This window comes from Ovis canadensis, chromosome 6 (genome assembly GCF_042477335.2).
Source record: "Ovis canadensis isolate MfBH-ARS-UI-01 breed Bighorn chromosome 6, ARS-UI_OviCan_v2, whole genome shotgun sequence".
In the NCBI taxonomy this organism is placed as follows: domain Eukaryota; kingdom Metazoa; phylum Chordata; class Mammalia; order Artiodactyla; family Bovidae; genus Ovis; species Ovis canadensis.
Window position 1 is genome coordinate 114,262,929 of NC_091250.1, and position 22,569 is coordinate 114,285,497.

The 22,569-nt window shown below is 37.7% G+C and overlaps 1 protein-coding gene across 46 annotated transcripts in view; it reads right to left on the minus strand.

Annotated features, from left to right (window-relative positions):
• The window catches only part of SEC31A (SEC31 homolog A, COPII coat complex component), a 59,915-nt gene that overhangs the window by 6,134 nt on the left and 31,212 nt on the right, over nt 1-22,569 (minus strand). For 11 of the 46 annotated variants that reach the window (XM_069594485.1, XM_069594477.1, XM_069594468.1 and 8 more), the window contains 11 exons: nt 21,619-21,694; nt 21,000-21,178; nt 19,762-19,888; nt 18,715-18,860; nt 17,309-17,482; nt 15,213-15,389; nt 11,924-12,050; nt 9,951-10,292; nt 4,290-4,328; nt 2,700-2,758; nt 995-1,258 (listed from right to left, as the gene is read on the minus strand). In XM_069594485.1, coding sequence (XP_069450586.1) covers nt 995-1,258; nt 2,700-2,758; nt 4,290-4,328; nt 9,951-10,292; nt 11,924-12,050; nt 15,213-15,389; nt 17,309-17,482; nt 18,715-18,860; nt 19,762-19,888; nt 21,000-21,178; nt 21,619-21,694 — 1,710 coding nt within the window. Of the gene's footprint in view, nt 1-994; nt 1,259-2,699; nt 2,759-4,289; nt 4,329-9,950; nt 10,293-11,923; nt 12,051-12,313; nt 12,815-15,212; nt 15,390-17,308; nt 17,483-18,714; nt 18,861-19,761; nt 19,889-20,999; nt 21,179-21,618; nt 21,695-22,569 lie in introns of those variants that run through there. The other 35 variants (XM_069594501.1, XM_069594496.1, XM_069594480.1 and 32 more) reach the window with 6 other exon arrangements.

Here is a 22,569-nt window from a genome sequence, read left to right on the forward strand (position 1 = left end):
AAACATTCAAGTGGACAGGGAGCTGGGTATCATGGCCTGGCTGAACCACACACATCCATGGTGCTCTCCCTCTCCCTGGTAACTGAAGTTCTGGTCCAGACGAGTGTAGCACGAACTCCCAGGTCCCAAGTGAATGGCTTTACAAATGGCACAGACTTGTAATCATGGAAACTAACAATGCATACAAGTGTATCTTCTTGTGAAAAGAAGCAGGTCCTCCCACCTCCATCAGAACACTGGAGTTTATAATGCTACTGTTAATATCTAGGAACTCTCTTAACAGCAAAACATACTCTTGTGATAGATACAATCTTTATAAATTTGACTTCAATGAGACAAAGACAATGACAGAAGAACTAGTTTTATATACTTGGGCAGGAATTTATTTCATCTTCTTATGTTGAACTGTGACCCAACCTCTTTATTTTTCATGAATAGATCAAGATTACCTTTTATGCCTAAGTCAGTTACATGGAAACCTGATAAGATTTTTTCATTACTGAGAGCCCTGCCAACTAGCTGCTTGTATGTGAAAAGCAAGTATGAACTGATATCTCTATCCAAAGATATGGCTATATTATTAGCTCTTACACACACACAAGAAAAGATCAAAGTCATTATATTTTTATCTTTAAACATTTTAAAGGAAAAAACCCTTTGGAAACAGCTTCTGCTGAGCAGCCTTGGATGCCAATATGGATTCCACTGATCTTAAATTGTGGCTACTGATTAGATGAAACGAAATACTTCAATTGCCAAGCTACTGTTAACATATACTAGTAAACACATAAGCCCTATCTAGAACGTTTGCATGTGGCCACGTCACTGGAAAATACTGTACACGTGTGATCTTAAAAAAAAAGTTCTTTTTTACTTAAGTTGTCTAAATGAAAATCAAACTGAGATAACAATAAAGGTATAACCACAAAAGTTAACACGTTGAAGAAACACACTAAAATAGAGCCATCCCCCACTTCCACAGATTCACTGTTACCTGCATGGCATTTCCAATGGGAGCCCCAGGGGCACCTTCGATATTGGGCTTTGAAAATGACGGAGGCATGCCTGGCTGACTGAGGGGCTGCTGGATGCCACGGAAGGGCTGGCCACTGGCGAGGTGTGGCTGTGGGAACGGAGCTTGGCTGGGCAGCGGTACTGGTGCTGAAGGCTGCTGCGGCAGCATCTGTGACTGGGGGTCACCCAAGGGGTTCATGATTGGCGATGTGATGGGAACAGGAGGCGTAAAGTTCTCAGGCATCTTTTAAAAGATGGACAAAAGGCACCAGGAGTAAGAAAAAAAATGATATAACAACATTTCCTCAGCTTTAAATACAGGAGTTAGCCATCTGCAGCAACATGAGTGTAACTAGAGATTATCATACTGAGTGAAGTAAGTCAGAAAGAGAAAGACAAATGCCACATGGTATCACTTACACGCAGACTCTAAAATATGACACAGATGAACTTATTTACAAAACAGAAACAGAATCATGGACATACAGAAGAGACTGGTGGTACCAAGGGGCAGGGGGCTGAGCGAGGGATGGAATGGGAAGCTGGGGTGAGCAGATGTCAACTTTTATATATAGAATGGACAAATAACAGGGGCCTACTGTACAGCACAGAGAAACATATTCTGTATCTTATGATAAACCATAATGGAAAAGAACATATGTATGTGTAACTGAATTAACTTTGCTATACAGCAGTATTTAACACAACACTGTATATCAACTATACTTCAATTTTAAAAAAATAAATAAGGGAGTTAGATCATTCTGTGGTTAAAAATTTTTTAGTAACAGTAGAATACTTTTGAAAATGGATTTTTATGCAGAATCCTAGAGTAAAACGTAAAAGTAAAGCTAATCTGTCTAAGAGGGTTGGAGACTCAAACCTGGATCTCTCAGTCTCCCCTCTGCCTTCCACACTCATCCCATAATGGGCCAGAACCAAGGCATTGTTGAAAGAGGATGGAGAATTATATTTAGCTATTCTGGGATAAGAAATGCCAAAAATGTGTGTGTGTGTGGGTGTCAAGTGATCAGATATAATACCCTTTTCCGAGACCATTAAGTGATACCTACTTAGTGATCAATCACACCCAGAGTAGTAGACCAAGTTTCTGATTATCACTGACATAATTTGGGGGATTCTGTTCACTTAGTATCTCCCAATTTTATGTTCTGGCCTCTCATTACTATATTTGGGGGACAGAAATCACTAGGAGTAAAGAAAAAAAAAAGAAAATGGCTTGGGGTAAAAGAAGGAAAGAAGAATCTTATGCTATGCTCTAAATGATGCTCAGCTAACAAGGCTATTTCTTTTCATATCATATGTGATAGACAAAAACAGTCTAAAATATAATTACGAATTCATGATTACTGCTGGGACCCAAAACCAAAGTAACTCCTAAAAAAGAAATTCATTTGAGTAACCTGAAATTTTGTTTCTTACTCTTTGAAACAGACGTCGGGAATTTACATCTTGTCTTCTAAAAGGGGTTTAATTCATACCACTGAACTGTTCTGTATTTTCCTTCCCTTCATGGATTAGAAGATTTAAGTTAAAATACACGTAGTAAGTACAGCAGTCAGTAAGCTTTGCCTTTAAAGAACAGTGAAGTGTGGTGTGCTTCAGGTGGCTACATGATTGAGAGGACATCTGGGGGCAACTAAATAGACATCTTTTTCTAGTACCTTCTTCTTCTTGGGTCCTCTGTTCAAAGCTGGTGGATCATTCCAACCATTCTGAGGACCTGTAACAGATAATAGAGAGCATTTTCCTTTAGAATCCTGGAAAGAGAAACTAAATTGTATCCATCATATAATATCTTCAAATTCTACCTTCACCCTGAGATAACTGTCACCAAAGTTTTACCAGCTGAGCTGCTGGGATCACTATGTAGCCCTGGATTCACAAACTCATTATCAAACCCTCTGGTAATCACAGGGCCCTGGCTTAGAAAGCAGGATATCTTGATATTATTTCTTTTAAAGTGAAATAGCTGTGCTCAATTCAAGGATAGTGAAGCTTTTATGTCTATATTGGTACATGACTTTCAAAGATCAAACAATTCTCTCTCAAAAAAGAAAAAATAAATCACCTGAATCTGCTAAAATAAAAAATGGGGGGGGGGGGTCCTGATGTATTCAACACACACAAAAAAGAATAAAAGTAGCAATCTCCTATTTCCTAAGAAAGCACTTAAACATAAGCAATTCAACAAACATAAATCACCCGCATGGTAGAAACACTGTTAAAAAATAAAAAACAGCCCAACTACACAACACCAGTATGTTTTACTACCTTTGAGTTAAGAATTATCTTAACTCAAAGTAGAAAAGTGCATTCAAATATCTGTAGTAAGATTTTTTTTTTCACTGCCACATACACAAAAAAATTCCAGGCTGGCAGCAAATTTAAAATTAAACTACTGTCATCTTTGGTAAATTTTCTCCCCCCACCCCAAATCTCCCAAAACCTGTCATCTCAAAGTGAGACAAGAACATCAGTAGCAGAACTCATTAAGGTATTGAATACTTAATTGCCTTTATCTTTAAAGAAAAAAGGAACAAGACATGCCAGAAGCAGGATAATTACTAAATCACAATATAATCATTTTACTTTTTATTAAGTTTTGTATATGTGTATATGTAAAAGCAAAAAACTCTTCTTCTTTAAACAAATTAAAATTCTTTCAGCATTTTATTTTTGCTCAATTGATATCTGCAATATTAAATCACAACAAACTTGCTTCGCAAACCAAAGAACATAATGTCATAGAAATTTCTTTTAAAAAACAAGATGTTCTCCTAGCCAGCATGAACTCATTTGCCTTGATTTTAAAAACAGAACTACTTTTCTATAAGTCGACTAGGAGACAGAATGCCAAATGAGCCTCAAAACACTCAGGAGGCAGTCACAAAATATTAAACCACATGTTGCAAATTCTTAAATTCTTAAACTTCTGGTTATACACAAACTAATCATTCAAGCCTTTCCCATCACAGTCTAATCTTTCTCATATCTAAGACAATATTGGTATAGCCTTGTCTTTATGTCTACATCCAATATACAACTTTTTTGATTCAAGATCATTTGTGTCACTATGTTAATTTCATCAGTTCTAAGATTTGATTCAATTAAGAAGCCAAATTTAAAAAATGATACTGGTCAGATTTAGGATCTCATTGCTTTGAAGTTACATGCATAATTGTGAATGTCCATTCATTAATTATATTCAATGATTCGAAGATTTCCAAATATACATTCTGTAACTAATTCACCTTCCAATATAGATGCCTGGTCTTGCATTGACTGATTTTCTGTAGACAAAATGTAAAAGTCACTTAAACAGTATTATCATCAAAGACATTCTAAACTCTACTCATTTTCTAATTGTTTCTGCTCCCGCTGTTAACCTCAGGAAAGAACAAACTACTTTTATAAGGAAAAAAAAAACTTACTTTTAAATCAAATCACATGAAATGGTTTCTATCTAAGAAAGTCATCAGTTTATAGGCAAAGCTCATTCATTTAAATGTGTCAGATCCAATTAGCTCTCAGACACTTTTATTCTATTATGCCAGCTGTTTCTTTAAGGAGAAAATTTTGTTCCTTTCTATTTAAGATAACATTATTTCCCCAACTGTTTGCATGGACTGTTTTTCTACTATTTGATCAATGAAACTCAGTAATATCATGATGCAGGGAGGGAGGAGAGCACTGCCTAACATGTTGTAACTGTGTCCATTTTAGCATTATTTAAAGCTTGAATCCAAATCAGCTGAGGACCTTGTAAAAATGGAGATTCTAATTCACTAGGTACAGCATAGGGTCTGAGAGTCTACTGTCTCGGCTAGGTCAAGGAAATGCCAATGCTGCGGGTCCAAGCCCAAGCCCTTTTTAAGAAGCAGGGTTTTACAAAGAAACGGGAGGGTTTCTGCCCTGTTGTGCAGACTTCAGCACTACACTGCTGAACATAATCAGCACGTTAGACAACCTTAACGAGGGGGTACTACTTTGCTGCTGGATCTGGGAGGCCCCAAAGGCCTGCATTCTGGAGGAACTGTAATTTCTGGGGTCACACCATGAATGTGAACATAAATGGGATCAGGCCCAGAGAGTGTGGAACCATCTCATATTGTCTTTTCTGTAAGAATTCACAGATGTGCAGACTGTTTAACACAAGTCTTCCTTAAAAGAACTGAAGGTTCTGGCAGTGGACAAGAGGAAAGAAGGCTAGAAACTAATATAGCAACTCCAAAGCTGTCAGATACTCAGGGTGGGGCCAGGCCCCAGCCTCCAGCAAAAGCGTGTGGTGAAGGTACATAATAGGCACATACGACTCACAGGAATTCAACTGTCTTGAACTTGGAGAAGCGACCCTGATGCACTGCTAGTGTGAGCGTAGAGGAGCGCCGCCACTATGGAAAACAGTACGGTGGGTCCTCAAAAAACTAAACACTGAACTACTATTTGAGCCCGCAATTCCACCTCTGGGCGTATACCCCAAAGAACTGCAACCAGGAGCTGGGCAAGTATTTGCATACTCCTGTTCACAGCGGCATTATTCAGACAGCCAAAACGCCCCTGTGCAGATTTATAGGGGACAAACAAAACGTGGCATATACATAAGAGTGGATGCAAAGCAAAGGACGACCACGTTCCGTAAATAATTCAGCAGCAGCTCTAAAAGCTCTGAAGATGCAAACTGTTTGGTGATTTGGATTATTATTCAGCTTTAAGAAGGAAATTCTAATACATGTTACAAACATGGATGAATCTTAAAGACAGTGAAACAGCCAGTTACAAGAAGACAAAATTGTCTTCTAAAATGTCCTCTAAAAATGACTACTTACATGAGCTAAATGGAATATATATAGACAGAAAGTAGAACACTGGTGACCAGGGGCTGGGAAAATGAGGAGTTTTAAAGGCTGCATAATTTCAATGTGGGATGATGAAAAACTTCTGCAGCTAGTAGCGATGATTGTACAACAATGGAAATGCACTGAATGTCACTTAAAAATGATGAAAATGGTAAATTTATAGTCTATTCTACATTAAAAACTTTAATACATGCACATATACATATAACATATGCATATATGTGTATGAAGTGAACAAATGCACCTAAATTATCAGTGGTCATATAAGGGTGGCAGAATTATGATTTGATTTTTATGTTAGTTGAGCTCTTTCAAAATCCTACAGTAAAAAACTAATAAAAAATTAACTTAAAATCTGAGTGTGGTGGCACTTCACTGGATACGGCAGACCCCTATCCACCTTAGTGTAGGGATCTGTCCTCTGCACGGTCTTTGGGGAACAGAGAACCACTCGCTCTCACAGAGAGAAGTGGAGCTGCTGCCGTCCATATCTGAACCCTGCATCCCACTGGGAACCTTCTCAGGCACAACTAGAAGAACATGATGGCAGCGTCTATGCACTGGTTAAGGTATTTTTCAGTGGAAAATATACTAGTGCCAATGGCATGGAGACTTCTGGCTAGAACATAATTTGAGACAGAGAGAAAAGAGCATCCTCATAACCATATACCTCCCCCTTCCCCTGTAAGCTGAGCATGTCGCATTTTTAAAAGAGTAACAAAATTCAGAATTAAAATTGACGAAGAATGTATCCTTGTGTTCATTTTCTCATGACATAAGGTAAAACAAAATTAGCCAGAGAAGGTAAGGAAGGCTATCATGCTCCTTTCTGTTGTTGAAAAGGTTAAAAAACAGGTACCTAAAGTTTCTTGCCTTGAAATGTAATGATGTTCAAAATTTGGCCCCAATACAAATTTTATGTTCCAACTTACAGCAAAGCTATGTGCAATTCACTAGAAATGCACATACTTTTCTGCCTTCCTACCTCTGCCTGGAGTAATTCTGATCATAGACTGAATGGGCATTCAAAAAGAATTTACTGAATGAGTGTTGTGATGATTCAACATGAGCTTCTCTGAGAAGCAGGTGCGTCACCTTCTGGTTCACTAACGGAGGGCTTGAAAATCCTAGTGTCTATCGAGAACAATTTACCAGTGGAATTTCCAAGTCCTATAGAAAACCATGATATAATAATCTAAGATATACTGGAACAAAGGTAAAACTTTTAGTGACAATTATCTGTATAACCTAAGCAAAGTTTTCAGGAAATCAAAAAATAAGGTAAAGCTCTGTTAATTAAAATATAGAGGCTATTAACATGCAAGAGATAACACAGCAGCCAGCTTAGTACATACTGAGTATTGCTTCTTCTTCCTATTAGTTACTCTGCTTCTCAGCCAGGTTAGAACAGTTACTTCACACATAAGCAAGTACTTTATTATATGGCTGAACACACTTCAGCCCAAGGAGGGAAAAAATACCCATGCAAATAGTTAATTTAGATGATGAGGTAACAAATACTTAAAAACAGTGATGCTAGATGTTCCTGTAATTCCAACACTGATAGCTAGTTCAGCCTCTTCCATCAGGACTAGTGCGTGCCCAGTTGCTCAGTCTTATCTGCCTCTTTGAGACTTGACGGACTGTACCCTGCCATCTCTTTCCACAGTTGTGTCTGACTCTTTGTGACCCTATGGACTCACAGGGTCCAAGAGTACTGGAGCGGGTTGCCATTTCCTACTCCAGGGAATCTTCCTGACCCGGGGACTGAACCTGCTTCTCTTGCACTGACAGGTGGGTTCTTTATCACTGTGCCACGAGACCATCTGGTGAAGAATGAACACAGGCTCTGGAGACTGAGACCTGGGTTTGCACCTCAACTTGAAGATCATGACCATGCCATCATGAGAACGTTATGTAACCCTAGGAAACTCAAGCTTCCTCATGTCAATTTTTAAAAAAATAATTATTCCTATTTCTCATGGCTATGAGAACTAAATACGAAAAAAGATGGCAAGATGGCAAGCACTGGTACATGTCCAGTGTATGTTCAATAAATGACAGTTTGATTCCCCACTTCTCTGCACTACTTCCTTACTTGAGGATTTACTTAAATCTATCTTTCACTCAATCTATTATTACGCAACCATTCAGAATGGATACTGTTTTCACTCATCCAGGTTTAATATTTTTTTTGAACTCTACAACTGAACTAACACTCCTCTCTAAATATCAATCTGAATGTTCTGTATTGAAAATTATATAAATTTTATTTGTGCAGTAAAGGGTGATACATACTGTATGATTTTTTGGTAGTTTGAATATATACCAAAAAAGAGAGAAAGAGATAATGTGTATAATTCTGGATCCATAAGACTTCAAGAAAAAAAGTACTTCCTTAAATCTTACTATATGATAAGTGTTTTCAGTTATTAAAGCTACTGCTTAGCAGATAAAGAGAGAGAAAATTTATACTGGACTTCCAGGAGCAACTTTGGTATCCGACAGCAAGACTCACTCCTGTTTTGTCCTTCTAGTTCAAAGCCGTCAACTATAATCAGCAAGGGAAACTAATTTCAGTTACCAAAAGGCACAGAGCTCTAACTGTGAGTGAGGTTTTGCGTAATCACAGCTAACTCACTCTGTGGTCACTGTCCATAAATGTTTTCAATGTATTAATGCACTCAATCCTTTGCATGATAAGCTTATGAGTATGTACCACTCTTATTATGAGGAAACTGAGGTTTAACATTAAGTAACTTATTCAAGATCACGTAACTATTAGAAAAGAGTGAAGCTGGGATACACACACAGGAAGTCTGACTCCAAAGCCTGCATTCTTTAGTATGTTAGTGGTTCTTAATCCCAATTAACTGATCTTTTTTTATAATACATACTTTATAGGCCCCTTTTACAATTCTAATATGAAGATCAGATAATGTTACCTACTTCTGAAAAATGAATATGATGCTTTAATTGCAATGTGAGAGATAAAAAAGAATTTGGGTATTTCACTATAAAAATAATTAAAAATTATGATTTTAATTAGAAAATTTCAGGCAGAACTTGACTGCTAACAACAAGTAAACTGCCTAGAAATTTCTAAAATGCTTGAGAGGGTAGAACTGTCCTAATGGAGAATCCCTGTACTGATGTATACTGACTTTCTGCTGTCTTACGCTCAGTCATGTCTGACTCTTTGCAATCCCATGGACTGTAGCCTACCAGGCTCCTCCGTCCATGGAATTGTCCAGGCAAGAATACTGGAGTGGATTGCCATTTCCTTCTCCAGGGGATCTTCCTGACTCAGGGATCAAACCCGGGTCTCCCGCATTGCAGGCAGACGCTTTACCATCGGAGCCACCAGGGGAGCCCCTAAAAATAATTTAAAATTATGATTTTAATTAGAAAATTTTAGGCAGAACTTGACCGCTAACAACAAGTAAACTACCTAGAAATTTCTAAAATGTTTGAGAGGGTAGAACTGTCCTAATGGAGAATCCCTGTACTGATTGATGTATACTGACTTTCTGCTGTCTTAGAGATTCTCTGTCAAGAGTTGCATTCTTTTGCTTTTTTCCTTTCAGTACACATGTTGAGATCCTTCCTTACCTTTACAAACAAAATTACACAATGTGTATACCTGCATTATTTAGTCTCTATGAACGAATTTAAGGCACAAATAATTTTAAAAATGGAAAGTTCAGGAAGAACACAAGAGTGCAGGTCTACTCTGGTAAAGAAATTAGTGTCAGTTAGATTTAACTCCAACCAGCATGTCTCTTGCCAACTAATTTCTTACCGCTTATTTTAAATTCAACGGCAGATTATATACTCTTTACTCTTTTAAGGCACTCAAGCTTTCCTTGCTTAGCAACTAAAGTTTATTATGGGAAAATCACATTTTGAGAAATAGTTATAGACTCTGTTGTAAAATTCAATCAATACCTCACGTTAGCCAGTTTACAGTTTTAAATAATCCCCTTCCATCCACCCATGTGATCACGAAATAACAAAGTAGGGGGGAGCCAAACCAAACCCCTTTCAAGCGCAGACCTGTTCTTTGGGATGCAGGCAGCTCACTGGCAGCAGGCAGTGTACCTGTTGTTCCAGGAGGCAGTGCATAAGCTGAAGATGCTGGTGGAGCTCCTGGCCCGCCATGCTGGAAGGAAGCTCCAGAGGGAGGGGGAGGAGGGAAAGAGGCGGCAGGGCTGGAGGTGGGTGGAGAGGCCTGGTGCTGTGCTGGGTACAGCTGGGACTGCCCAGAGTAGGAAGCAGCAGGAGGAATGTAAGGGGTGTTAGGGTAAGCGTTTGAGGTGGAAGGAGCAACAGGCTGCTGAGGTCGATACATTGCTGACCCCCCTGTTCCGAAGGAATACTGCTGGGCGGGTTGATAAGCTACACCAAGGAGAAGAAACAGAAATTTTAATTAGTGACAAATTTAATCAGACAGCAATGGAAAATCCAAGTGAACTCACTCTATGGAAATTTCCAATTCTTCTAGTAACAGTAAGTTACAACCAAACATTACCCACTTAAAATAATGTCATGCTTTTGATATTCCAGCTGCCCTAACTATATCAAAAGTCACTGGACCCAATATTTGAACCTTGCCATTTCCAGATTGCTGCTGGCTATGAAAATCAAAGGACTGACCCTTTTTCTAGGACTTCTATTCCTGTGAAAAGACTGCAGTGACATCTACTAGCCACCAGATGGAGCCATGCAGGAATGATACATCCTAAGCACACTCCTCTTTACTGTGAAAGTTAAGGAACCTTGGTGGCCACTCAAGATCACTCCCACCAAAACAACTGCAGGGTGAGCATGACTGCTGTGAACCAGATACCTTCGCCAACATCTAGTAAAATCATAAGCTACTCACACTCCGGGCTTGAGCACAGTTCCAGATTAACAGGCAACGCTCTATGATCCCTGACAACTATATTTCTTACAGTATACAAAGTTGGTTAGTAAGGAATCAGGCAGTCAATTGATGTTCTAATACAAAGATTGGAACTCAAGATACTATTACCCTTTTGAGGGACCAGGCCCAGAATGTGAACCTCCACAGAAGGAACCTACTAGAACTCTGCTCAGCCTACTCTGAAGACAGCACTTTCACACTGAGCACTGAGTGAAAAGCTGTATCAAATCTGTATTCATGTTAAGTAGGAACATACATCATATTAGCACAGAACAGGCTCATTAAGATCCGTTTTTGCTAGGCAATATGTTCATGTTTTATAGTAGTTGGTCATATAATTTTCTCCTTTTGAGATTTTCATTTTTGTTTAAATTTTAAAATAGTGATGTTTTCCCTTCCAAGTATAAATAGTTTCTTAAAAAAAAAAAAAGAAAGCCAATGAAGAAGCATCATTCTTATACATTTGTGGAAATTCATAGAACATGCAAGGCCAAAAGGTGAACTACTGAAGTAAACTACACTGGGCACTAATGATTGTCAGCGGAGGCTCGCTGACTCTAACAGCACGCCACCGCAGTGCAGGATGTCTGGGTGGGGGAGGTTGTGCACGGAGGCTGGGCTTTCCACTCAGTTTTGCTGTGAATCTACAACTGCTCTAAAATATGGTCTATCCCTTTAAAAAACAAAAATAAATGGAAAGTAACCACAAGAAACATCCCTTGGAGCTATTTTTCCAAAAGTGGTTTGCATCATCTTGACTAAAGGAAAAGTATATGTCACCAAGTAATTTCCAAAATTCTATTTTTTTAATGCCAAAATCATGGAACGACTGACTCTCTAGCAGGCTCAGGAATGGGGCGGGTGGGGGGGCACCCACTGTTCTGAACGCAGTGACATGGGCGCTGTTTCCCAGCACGTTGGTTCAGAACGCGTCTCAGAGAAACCAAGTTGCTCTACATCAAGGACTCAAGTCCTACACTGAATGGCTCTTTCTTCACTTGTTAAAACTGGTTTGATCGCGGCTTTGGAACTCCAAGGTAAACAGTCACTACTCTGGAGAAGACATGCTGCTGTGACAGGACTTCGGGGTCACGCTACTTACGCTGTGGCTGTGGATAAGGTGGTACCTGGGTGTGCATGTGACCTGGAGATGTGGGAAGCTGAGCGGCGGCAACATTCGGACTAACATTTCCATGCATTACGAAGCCTGGAGGTGGAGGATTTTCTCCCTAGGCAATGAGAATATGGTAAAAAGGAAGATTACCTTCGGAACCAAGAATCTTACCAGACGGATTTATAATCTCTGAAATGAAATTTAAAAAAAATCTTATGTAAAAAAAAAGTTACATTCTATGCATACTGATGTTTTATGAGCAACACATTCTACTTGATTTAAAGATTAGACAGGTCCAAAGTAATAACAGTGATGAATGGCAAGAGATGCTAACGGCCTCATCAAATAGTATCGATGATATTTATAAAAAGTCACTAGGATTTTCCATCTCTACTAAATTCCATCCGTATCTAATGCTTTGGGAAGTAAGTATACATGCCACACGGGAATTTTTTTTTTTCTTCTTTGCAATGCTAAAAACAGGGGGGAAAAAAAGAAAAGAAGAAGAAAAGGAAAGGGAAAAAAATCTTCAGTGAAATTAGATTTAAACCATTGATAGAACCCTGGTTGATGTTTTTTTAGTTCAAGTTGTGCTAAAAACAAAACAAACAAACAAAAACAAACAAACAAAAAAACCTGTTTCTTGCCTCCCAAAAGCACTAAAATGCAATAAGCAGACAAACAGATGGGGGTGGGAAACTCAAGGGAGGTGGGTAGAAGATACATAACTACATACATATTCAGGTGAGCAGAACTCTGCTCAAAGAGGGATAATGAAGGATATACCTGTGTGTCAGAGGGAGAGGCTGCAGGTGGATGGCTGGGAAGGGCGGTAGGAGTTTTGTTACTCCAGGTAGTGACAGTGGGGGCAATTCTAACCTGAATTGAACAAAGAAATACCAATCACAGAACATAAAAAAATGAAAATGTTAAAAGAAGAAAAAAAAAAATCCCCGAAGGCACTAACAGCCAGACGCAAAGCGAGAAAGCAGTGAGGCGGCAGCACACTAGCCAGGCAACTGGTTTCAGGGCAGCTGGGATTCCAAAAGAAAACACAGTCTGAAGAGGACAGGCAGAGGGAGACAGCAGAAAAATCAATACGAAAACGAAATCAGAGCACAGAGAACAATGCCATTCAAGTGTCAGGAGTACGTGGGGAAAGGTACGTTCTGTAAGTAGGCAAAGAAAGAAGACATTCTGGGGGGTGGAGGTGGGCAGTTATTGAGGAAAACAGTGATTTTTGAAGCTGTAATTGTATTCATGCTATGATTATATCTGTGGACATACTGCTGCTGTATGCTTCCCTTTTCAGGACTTCATTAGAGCTACAAAAATCATGTTAGTTCTGTATGAGGCTTAGAGTCATACAATCGGAGAATATTAAAGATCATCTCATCTAATTCCCACCATTTACCATGGAGATAAAAACAAGGCCCAGGGAAATGAAGGGGCTGGCTGAGGTCCAGACAACTTGGGGTGATGGAGCTAGGGCTGATTCCACATCTCCTGACTCCCAGCCAGTGTTCACTACACTGCACCGTGTTGCTTATACCCTGGAGTCCAGAGGCTTTCAAAATCAATTTTTAAAGCCATCAAAATAATTTTTGTCAAGTAAATCTTTGTAGAAACTCAATCACATCAACAATTAATAGCCAAGGTGTGCTGGTCGCAGTCAGAACTCCTGATCTGGCTTCCCTTTCATCCTTTTACTCCTGCTTGTAAGCCTGCCTTTAAAACCACAAGCCGGGAGAGAAAGGGCCCGCGCCCAGGCAGCCTGGTGGAGAAGCGAGCGCCGGGAGACCCCGGGGCTGTCGAAAAAAATAATAATAATAATAAAATCACAAGCCACTGCCCTCATTCAGCACACCATAAGCTTTAGTCAAGAAAAACTACTCTTAGTTTATGATTGAACTTGTTTTCCTTTTCTTAAAGTAGCGGACCACTAGGTCAAAGTATAACAAAAGTCTTTTAAGGTTTCCATATTTTCCCTGAAAGAGAGATAAACTCGAGGATTCAGGGAGTAAACTTGTATTCTCCCAAAGAAGATAATGCCTTACTTCAGTGCCCTGAGAGGCTGAACTCAAGGTGCTGAGCTGAGGAGTTCTAATCCTGTTAACTATTACCTAGCTGACAAATTGATGTCTTAAAATCCTGATTAGTGACTGGCTTCTCCACCACCTCTCAGCTTCCCAGCCATCACCTGACGTGCCCTTCCTATGTTACAGGCTTTCTAAGACTAGCAGTGAGAGTGGGGAATTTGTTGCTTTGCCTACCAACATACCCTCAACAGGGAGAATACAGGCAGGCGCTTAATTTGTATTTGTCAAATGAATCAAAAAAAAATCAAAGCAGAGTAGTACAGATAGTTATAATTATATTCAAATGTAACCAATCTTGATTAAGTACCAAGCAAAAGCATAACTGACAAAAAAGCATGAATCTTTTTCAGTTTTTACAGTTTTATGCTTACTTTTGCTACAACAAAATGTAAAAATGACTCCATCAATTCTACTAGCAATCTGTTCTATTTTAAAATGGGCAGAGTACCTGCTAACTTTGTTATAAAATCAAGACTATTTATTACTTATGAAAATAAATTTTATTTAAGAACATGAAGGTTATCTGGCCTGGAAATACAAGTTTCTACATGGAATAGCAAAAGATAATAAGAGGCCCCATTTTATACCACTAACCATTTGCTAATTTTTATTTAAGAAATAAGTGAGTTAATTAATAAACACTTCGCACTGCCCATGACCTACAACTTCACAAACCTTTGGTCATTCGCTTTTCTCTTTACAAGTTGTTAAAAAAAACAACTTGGATTCTGCATACTCTATTGTGCTGATAACGAAGACACAGAACACCCACACTAGTGACTCAGAAAATATACCTTTAAAAAAGACTATTTTCTAAAAATGTTTTAAAAGAAAGTAACCAAGTCACCCACAAAATTGTTCCCACTTTACTTACAGTTTGTTAGATGAATCAAATTGTAAAAGTTTTCAGACGTACATGTGCAATATGTTTGAGTGATGGAGAAATAAGAAATCTCCCTAGCTTAAATTAATTATATCTAATTTATCAATTATTTGACTAGATTAGAGGGATAATTTTAAAAAATGGATCATAAATGCTACTTTCAAGAACAGAAAAACTATAACCATTAAAACAGTATGTTGTCTATAGTTTCATCACAGGCCTTTTCCCCAACAAACTAAAACCACCAATGTGACATCCATAAACGTTCCTACTTAGTCTGGACCGCACCACTCACATGGGGATAATATTGTTGAGCTGGAACTCTTGGCATCTGTGCGTGGCCAGCAACAGGTCCAGGCCTGCTCTTGGGCACTTGATGCCTCTCATGAGGAATTTTGGGTGATTCCTGTTGTCCTGGTATTGGATCTCCTTGTGCTCTACAAAGTCTGTCTCGAAGCTGCACAATATTTGGCTATAAGAAGCAATGGAAGAAAGTCAAGCAAATTATTACAGAGTTCACCCAACTATATATGACATATTGATCTTAAAGTAAGCATGATCATCCCTATGGTTTTTGTTCATATGCTGTGTATTACACCACAGGCTCTGGCACATTAGGGTTTGACATCACGGTTTCCAATATTCAAGACTGGCACCAAAGGTCCACTATATACACTGTAACCTGTCATTTAACTGAGGGAGGCATTTGAGTCACGCCCGCCGCATGGCAGTACCCAAGACTGATGTCACTCATCATCGCCGCTCGTGTGTTGTCTTCTTGTAGTGACAGATGAGTAACGCTCACAAACCACAAAAGCACAAAAGTTGAAAAAAATACAATTTTGTTTCTCTGTAGGGAAAAAAAGGTTCCAAAAGAGAATCAACTACTAAAGACAGTCATGGAAAAAAATGGTGATCTATGAAAGAGATGAAAATTAATTAAAAGAAAGATGCTTGAAATAAATTAAGACTCAGATGTTAAATTCAGGGCAGCTCACATAGACCTACAATTGATCTAGAGTAAGTATGAGCTGACCATATACATATGTTAAATGTTTCAGCAACACTTCATTTTAGTATCTATAAAAATTATACTTTTCTATAAATTCATTAAAGGTTTAAAGATATCACTTAAACTCTATGGGTATACCTTGGTAGTCTTTTATGGAGAAGAACTATACCATAATGGTATTACAAAGTCTCAGAAAATATTCTCCAGAAAATACTTAGGGTATACTGATATATATATAGTAGGAAGTAATGTCAAAATTAAAATTTTTACACAAAGAAAGCTCTTTAAAAGTCCAAAGAAAAGCATGAAGAATAATGTATAGAAAATGTATATGACTATAAACAGTATTAAAAATGAAGAGTTTAATTCTCAGGCTAGAAGATCTAAAGGTCTTAAGAGAAAGTTAGTCTTAAGATTAAGGGTCTTAGACCTCAATATAATAGTGAGACTCTATTAAGTAGAAAATCCTATAAAACTATTCAACCAAAGTCATTATAAAGACTTTGTTTCTACTCCACTTAATGTTCTCACTAACAATTAAGAAAGATGTGAGCTAGGTATAAGTATTTTTACTCAATGAAATGTACTGATATGCCCTAGAACAGACAAAATACTGAAAACAACTAAAAAATTTGTCAAAAACTGAATGAAGTTTAGAAAAAAAAGATCAGAAATAAGAAAAGGCTCAAAATTAAGCTCTAGCAGATATACAATGCAGAGTCACTTGTGAGTCTGAAAACTCCCGCAGGGAAAGGATTTTGGCAATCTTAATCATCACTACATATTCAGTCACTTGCTGAACTGAAATGAACAATATGAAATGAATAACTGAAATAAACACATATGAACAAGGCTGAGTTATTTCACACCAAATTAGGACACTAAATTATGTGTGTAATGTAGTGTTCTCTGCCTTGGATACTTTAAAAATATACTTGCTTACAGACAGCACCAGACTGAAACAGCATACAGAGTGAACGAATACATTATTACCTGGAGTGTCATTTGTGGGGATTTTAAAATTACAACCCCAGTTTGGTTAAGTATTAACATTTATAGCTTTTCAACACAGAAGACACCTACAAATAATCTTATGCACAGAATCAGCGTTTGGCTTAAGAAATAAAAAACTGGTTCTTTTCCTACTCATTTTCTTCAAATACTATGCCCTTCAGTACAAAGGGAAGAAGACTCTATCTCTGACATAGCCTGCATACACCTAAAATTAACCTTGAAGACGCGTCAATAATATTCACCAATAGTTAAGTGATAGAAACTCAACTGCCCCAACTAATACATTTATGTTTAATGCTGTGTGCTATCTACTGAACTCACCTTACTCATACAGTGAAAGAAGAAAAATGGCCAGTTCTAATTACCTGGTTGGTGTTTTCAGGAAGAAAGGCCAAGGCTGCAGCAATGCTGCCCTGGGCTGCCAGCAAGCTGGCATACTGACTCATTTTCTCAGCCAGAAGAGCTCCTACAGCGTCAGTGTCCATGGCTTGGGTGAGCTGTACAGCTTTTCGCAGGATGACAACTTTCTCAATCAGATCCTGAGTGAGAAAAAGAAGGGGGAGTGAAGGAGAACTGGACAACGATACCAAGATGTATCCTGAGGGGAAGCAGGAAAAGATAAGGGGTTACGAAGAGCTCCAAAGCCTACCAAAAGCAAAGTGTTCATTATCACTGACATTTTAAAGCTCTAGAAGAGTGGACCGTCATTTAGGTAACTAGAAAAGCAAGGAGGAAGGTCTTCTACACATGGTTAAAGCACAGGTTACCATCTTCTCCTAAACATCCTTCAACTGCCAGATACTTGTTTTGTGAGTTAAAACAGGCAAGTATCCAAAGTGAAAAAGGCAGGCACATTCCGAAGGCAGAAACTGGGCCCCAGGAGATAGAAGAGAAAATGTTATACTATAAAAATCGTAGTACGATGAGCTGACCTCCAAATGGGCTTAGTATTTCAAACTCAAAGTTTCTCGTATTGGTCTTCAATACCCATTTCAACAATGGAGAGCTATGCATCAGGTATAAGGTACAAGAATATCCCAACTGCCCTTCATAAGTACACCAATCCAACCTTGAATTGTGGAAAAAAGAGCGTTTTCTCTCAGAAGCACTTACAAGGAAAAACCTTGATTCCTATAAGACTTTTGGTTTCAGTAGTGATCTTTAAAGCCACAAGCCTACTGAGAAAATCTTTGCTGAGAGAAAACACAGAGACTGAGATTTCTTGAGACTCTGCTGACTAAATGCTCAGGGGGTAAAAAAAATCTAAATATACAGTACTCAGCACCTGACCATAGTCCCCAGATTTTTTTACTTTCTCTCTTGCCGTGTAATAGTGCTACATGGGATTCCGTTGATCTCTTACACTCATTCCTCCTGAACCGTGAAGACTGTCTGCTGGTACAGAGGACTCCTCCCACTCCTGACCCCACTGGGTTTCCTGGCCCAGGGCAAACAGGATCCCTGGAGGCAGAGGAGGAGCATGAGGAAAAGAGGGAAACTGGATGTCCCCATGCTCCTGCCACTTACTTTCCTCACTATCATACTCCAATTTCGTCCTCATAAACAGCTGCATTCCCACTTCACTATGCCATCATCTCAAAGGTTGCCTTTCCAAATACAGCAGTAAATACACATAATTGTCCAGCCAAAGAACTAAAGCGTAATTAAGTAGGGTGAAAGCAATGAACACCTGGAACAAATCAGTCTCTAGAATATAAGGAGGGTGAAAGACAGCACTAGAGGAAGCACCTTTTGTTTCAAAGATACTAACCTGGAGGGACAAAGGACTGCTACCATCTTGAGCTTTAGTCCAACATGCAACTAGTTTCTCCACATTCCCTGCGCAAATGTAGCAAAGACAGGCCTGAGTCTGCAGGAGGCTATCACCTTCACTTTCAAGTCTGGTTCCCAGAAGATCTGTAGAGGAAAACAAATAAGTTTATACATAACGCACTCTGTGTATGAGGTCATGAGCTGCCCAGTAATATTTTCAGAGGTATGGATCAAACTTTATAACCATTGAATAGCAGGCAGAAATAAAATCACTGTCATGTAAATATTCAGTAAATACTAAGTGGTGTGACAAATTAGATACAATTTTACAAGATTCTATACCTAGCCATAGAATAAATTTCTCCTTATTACATCAGAAAAAATTAAAAGTGGGAACAATATTTGAACAGAAAAATCCTAATGAACATTTAACTGCATTTTATCTTGTCCAGATGCTTTTGTAAGCAGTGGACTAAACTATGGCACATTTGGCATAAATATCAGTAAGTAGGACTATGCTGAATTATTTATAATAATAAAGTTAATACCCTATAATTTTTCTATTCTCATAATACTTTTAAGGTTATTCATTTTTATACCAGCAGCCTAAAGCTTCTGTTCTTGCATATAATAAACATTATGTCTGAGTTATGAGAGTTTAGTCATGGCCTTTAACAGTAATTTCTACTTATTTTATCAAGCTAACACTTATTAACAGAGGGCTGATTATGTGCCATTTTACATATGAATAGACTAAGGCTTAGAAATGAATTTTTCCTAGTTCATACAGTTAGTAAGTAGCAAATGCAAGAGTCTCAGTTTGGTCTGTGTGAAATCAAAATCATTAAACAATATTTTAAAAGATGACTAGAAGTTATGGAGAAACAACACAGCCAATACTTCTGAGAAAAGCATTCAAACAAGAACTTCATTTGCTTATTCTGTGATTAGTAGTAGGTTTACAAAAATTTCTAAATAAAATCTGTCACTAATTTTACTTACAATGTATCATGCCATGTATGTCATATAAAATTCATTTTCTTACCACAAAGGGCGGAAAATTCATCCGCTTTAGCATAAGTCAACACTGCAGCTAACGCCTCTCTCCAATTTTTAAGATCACAAGACTCAACAATCTCTTTCCAGTTCTTCATCACTACTGCCATGATTAGCTTGGGGAAGGAAAACCAAGAGACAATTAAAAGCCTTTGGTATACTAATAAAAATTAACTCTGGCCAATCAATCACATCTTTCAAACTACTATTGACAGTATTTCATGCAAAAAAAAAGAGCAGCAAAGTACATCCTTAAGCCAACTGACATTTAAAAAAAAAAGCCATATAATTTTCTCTCATTAAAAAAAAGAAAATCACAGTAGCCTATTTTACAAAAGGCTGAGAATGAAAACTACATACGGTGTTAAAAAACACTCCTGGCCAAGAAAGTACTAGGGGCAAAGTCCTGGGAGAGAAAAGGATTAGGCTGTGTGAGGAACTGAAAGGCAGCCAGTGGGGCAGAAAGTGGACGAGGCGGGACCAACACGACACAAGCCTGGAGACGAATGGCAACCCAGGCTGGTGGGACTGAGCGCTGGGGCAACTTTCATGGGAAGAAATCGAATATCGTTGAGCAGGGGGCTTAAAAATCTACAGACCCTCTGCACCAGAAATTCCTTTCCGAGGACCTCAGCCTCATTAAACAATTAGAAATCTGTACAAATCTTTAGGCACAATAAGGATGTTTACCACTGTCTTAACTATATTAGGAAAATATAAGAAACTACTAAACATCTCAAAATAAGGGAAATGATATATCCCTCCTATAGAATATTACAGGGCAATTAAAATTTTTTGTAAGAAGCTTCAATGATATGGGAAAATGATTACAATGTAAGTGACAATGTCTATAAGTAAAACAACACACATATGTACTTCTAGAATCTTGATTCTGTTTTTAAAAATTCTATAAACGCGCAGAGAGGTATACAAAAGGTTATGTACCAATCTGACTGAAGAATCCGGAAGTATTAAAATGTTTAACATTTTCCATGTTCTAATCTTTCCACAGTAAAAATATGAAAAGCATTTTAATTAAAAAAATTATATATGTAAACGACAAAAACCTGGGACAATCATACTAACCTGTTAACAATAACTAATTTCTGGGTTAAAGGATTATGGGTGGTTTTTTTGTTCTTCATTGTTTTCTCCATTTTAATTATCTATAATGAGTGCTTTGCTTTTTACAAACAAATGCTATTATTTATTTTTAAAATAACATACCCTGGTAATTTTGCTCTGGGATTTTGCAAAGTATTTCTTCTGGGTTCGAGCTAAGAGTTCTTGTCCACCTGCTATGGCCAATATAATGGCATCAGCCATGCGGTTATCATGTAAACAAAGGTCAACAGCACTCTCGAAGTTACCCGTTAGCAAAGCCTGAGTAATTAAGCCATCAATATCTGCAATAAAGAAATAATACACTCAAGTTAATAAAAGTTTTTGTTACAAGAAAAAAAAACCTACATCTATCAATTATTAGTACACATTCAGCAGAAAACACAAAGTTGAATTCTGAATAGTACTGGTAGGTTAATCTCTATCACAAACTGCTGATATCTACAGAAACATACTGAGGTGCATGTAAATAAAATCAGGTAAAATAACATATTTTTCAGATTGCTTAAATTGCAATAATAAAGATCCTTTACAGTTTTTATCACATAGGTATCATCAGATCATGCCATCATTTTTAAGGTACTGATTACATGTACTAAATGATAACTGAGTTCTTCTTTTCAACCTTTACCACATGTTTGATGAAATGTTTCTGACTTAAACTCGGGGACTATTTGCTTTCAAATGGTTAAAAAATTTGATGTCAAAATCAACAGATACTTACCCCCACTGATAGAGATGTTAAATGTTCCTCCAGCTGTTGGTAGAAATTCAGATTCTTGTTTTTCCTCTTTAATTTGCTAAAGAGATGGAAAGAGCAGCAACTTAGCCAGAATGGAACTATAATAATTTACCAGCAAAACATTTAAATATGATTACTTACTGCCTAGATGACCTGCCAAGTTATTCCAGAGAAGCTCTCAGATTCAAGTTTACACTAAGATCTATGACATCCTTAAGAATTAACTTATTAGATAATCATAAATAAAATCCAATGTCATCAGAAATAACGTGAGGCAACTTAAATGTACATATTCACGGTGGTGGCTCAGAAGATACTGAAGCTGAAAAACCTTTTTCTTAGATATCTCAACTAAGAGTAACCTGAGACACACAAAATATGTTTTAAATTATATTACATTAAGATCTTAAAAGCAACTTTGCTTCCATACATCTAAAAACTTCTGTCCAAGAGGTGTAGTTTTAAGAGTCTTTTGGTTGTAACTGACTCAGTTGTGGAAAAAAAATAATGCTTGGCATCCTTATATAAATGCAATGTAAACAGTTATTTATCAATATACTCAAATTCAATTAGAGATTTTGTGTTCACTTCAACTAATCATACCTGGAACTGTAGGCTGGTCTGGTAAAAATGTACACAGTTCTATTATAAATTTCTGAAACTAGCTGTAAGACTGAGTAAAAATAAATTCAATATCTTCTTTCTTTAGAAGAAAAGAAATGTAATAGAGGCCTTCTGCTGGCAAATATTTTAAATGTTTTCTCTTCAATGCATAAAAGTTCAAAAGAAGACAAAAAATAATATATATCAGATTATAGAGGAACTAAAAGAAAAAACATGTCTGTCTTACATGAGATAAAATTTTATCTTCTAAAAAAAAAAAATTTTATCTTCTGTGCTCCTGTTACCTATACATTTGAATCTTAGCACCCA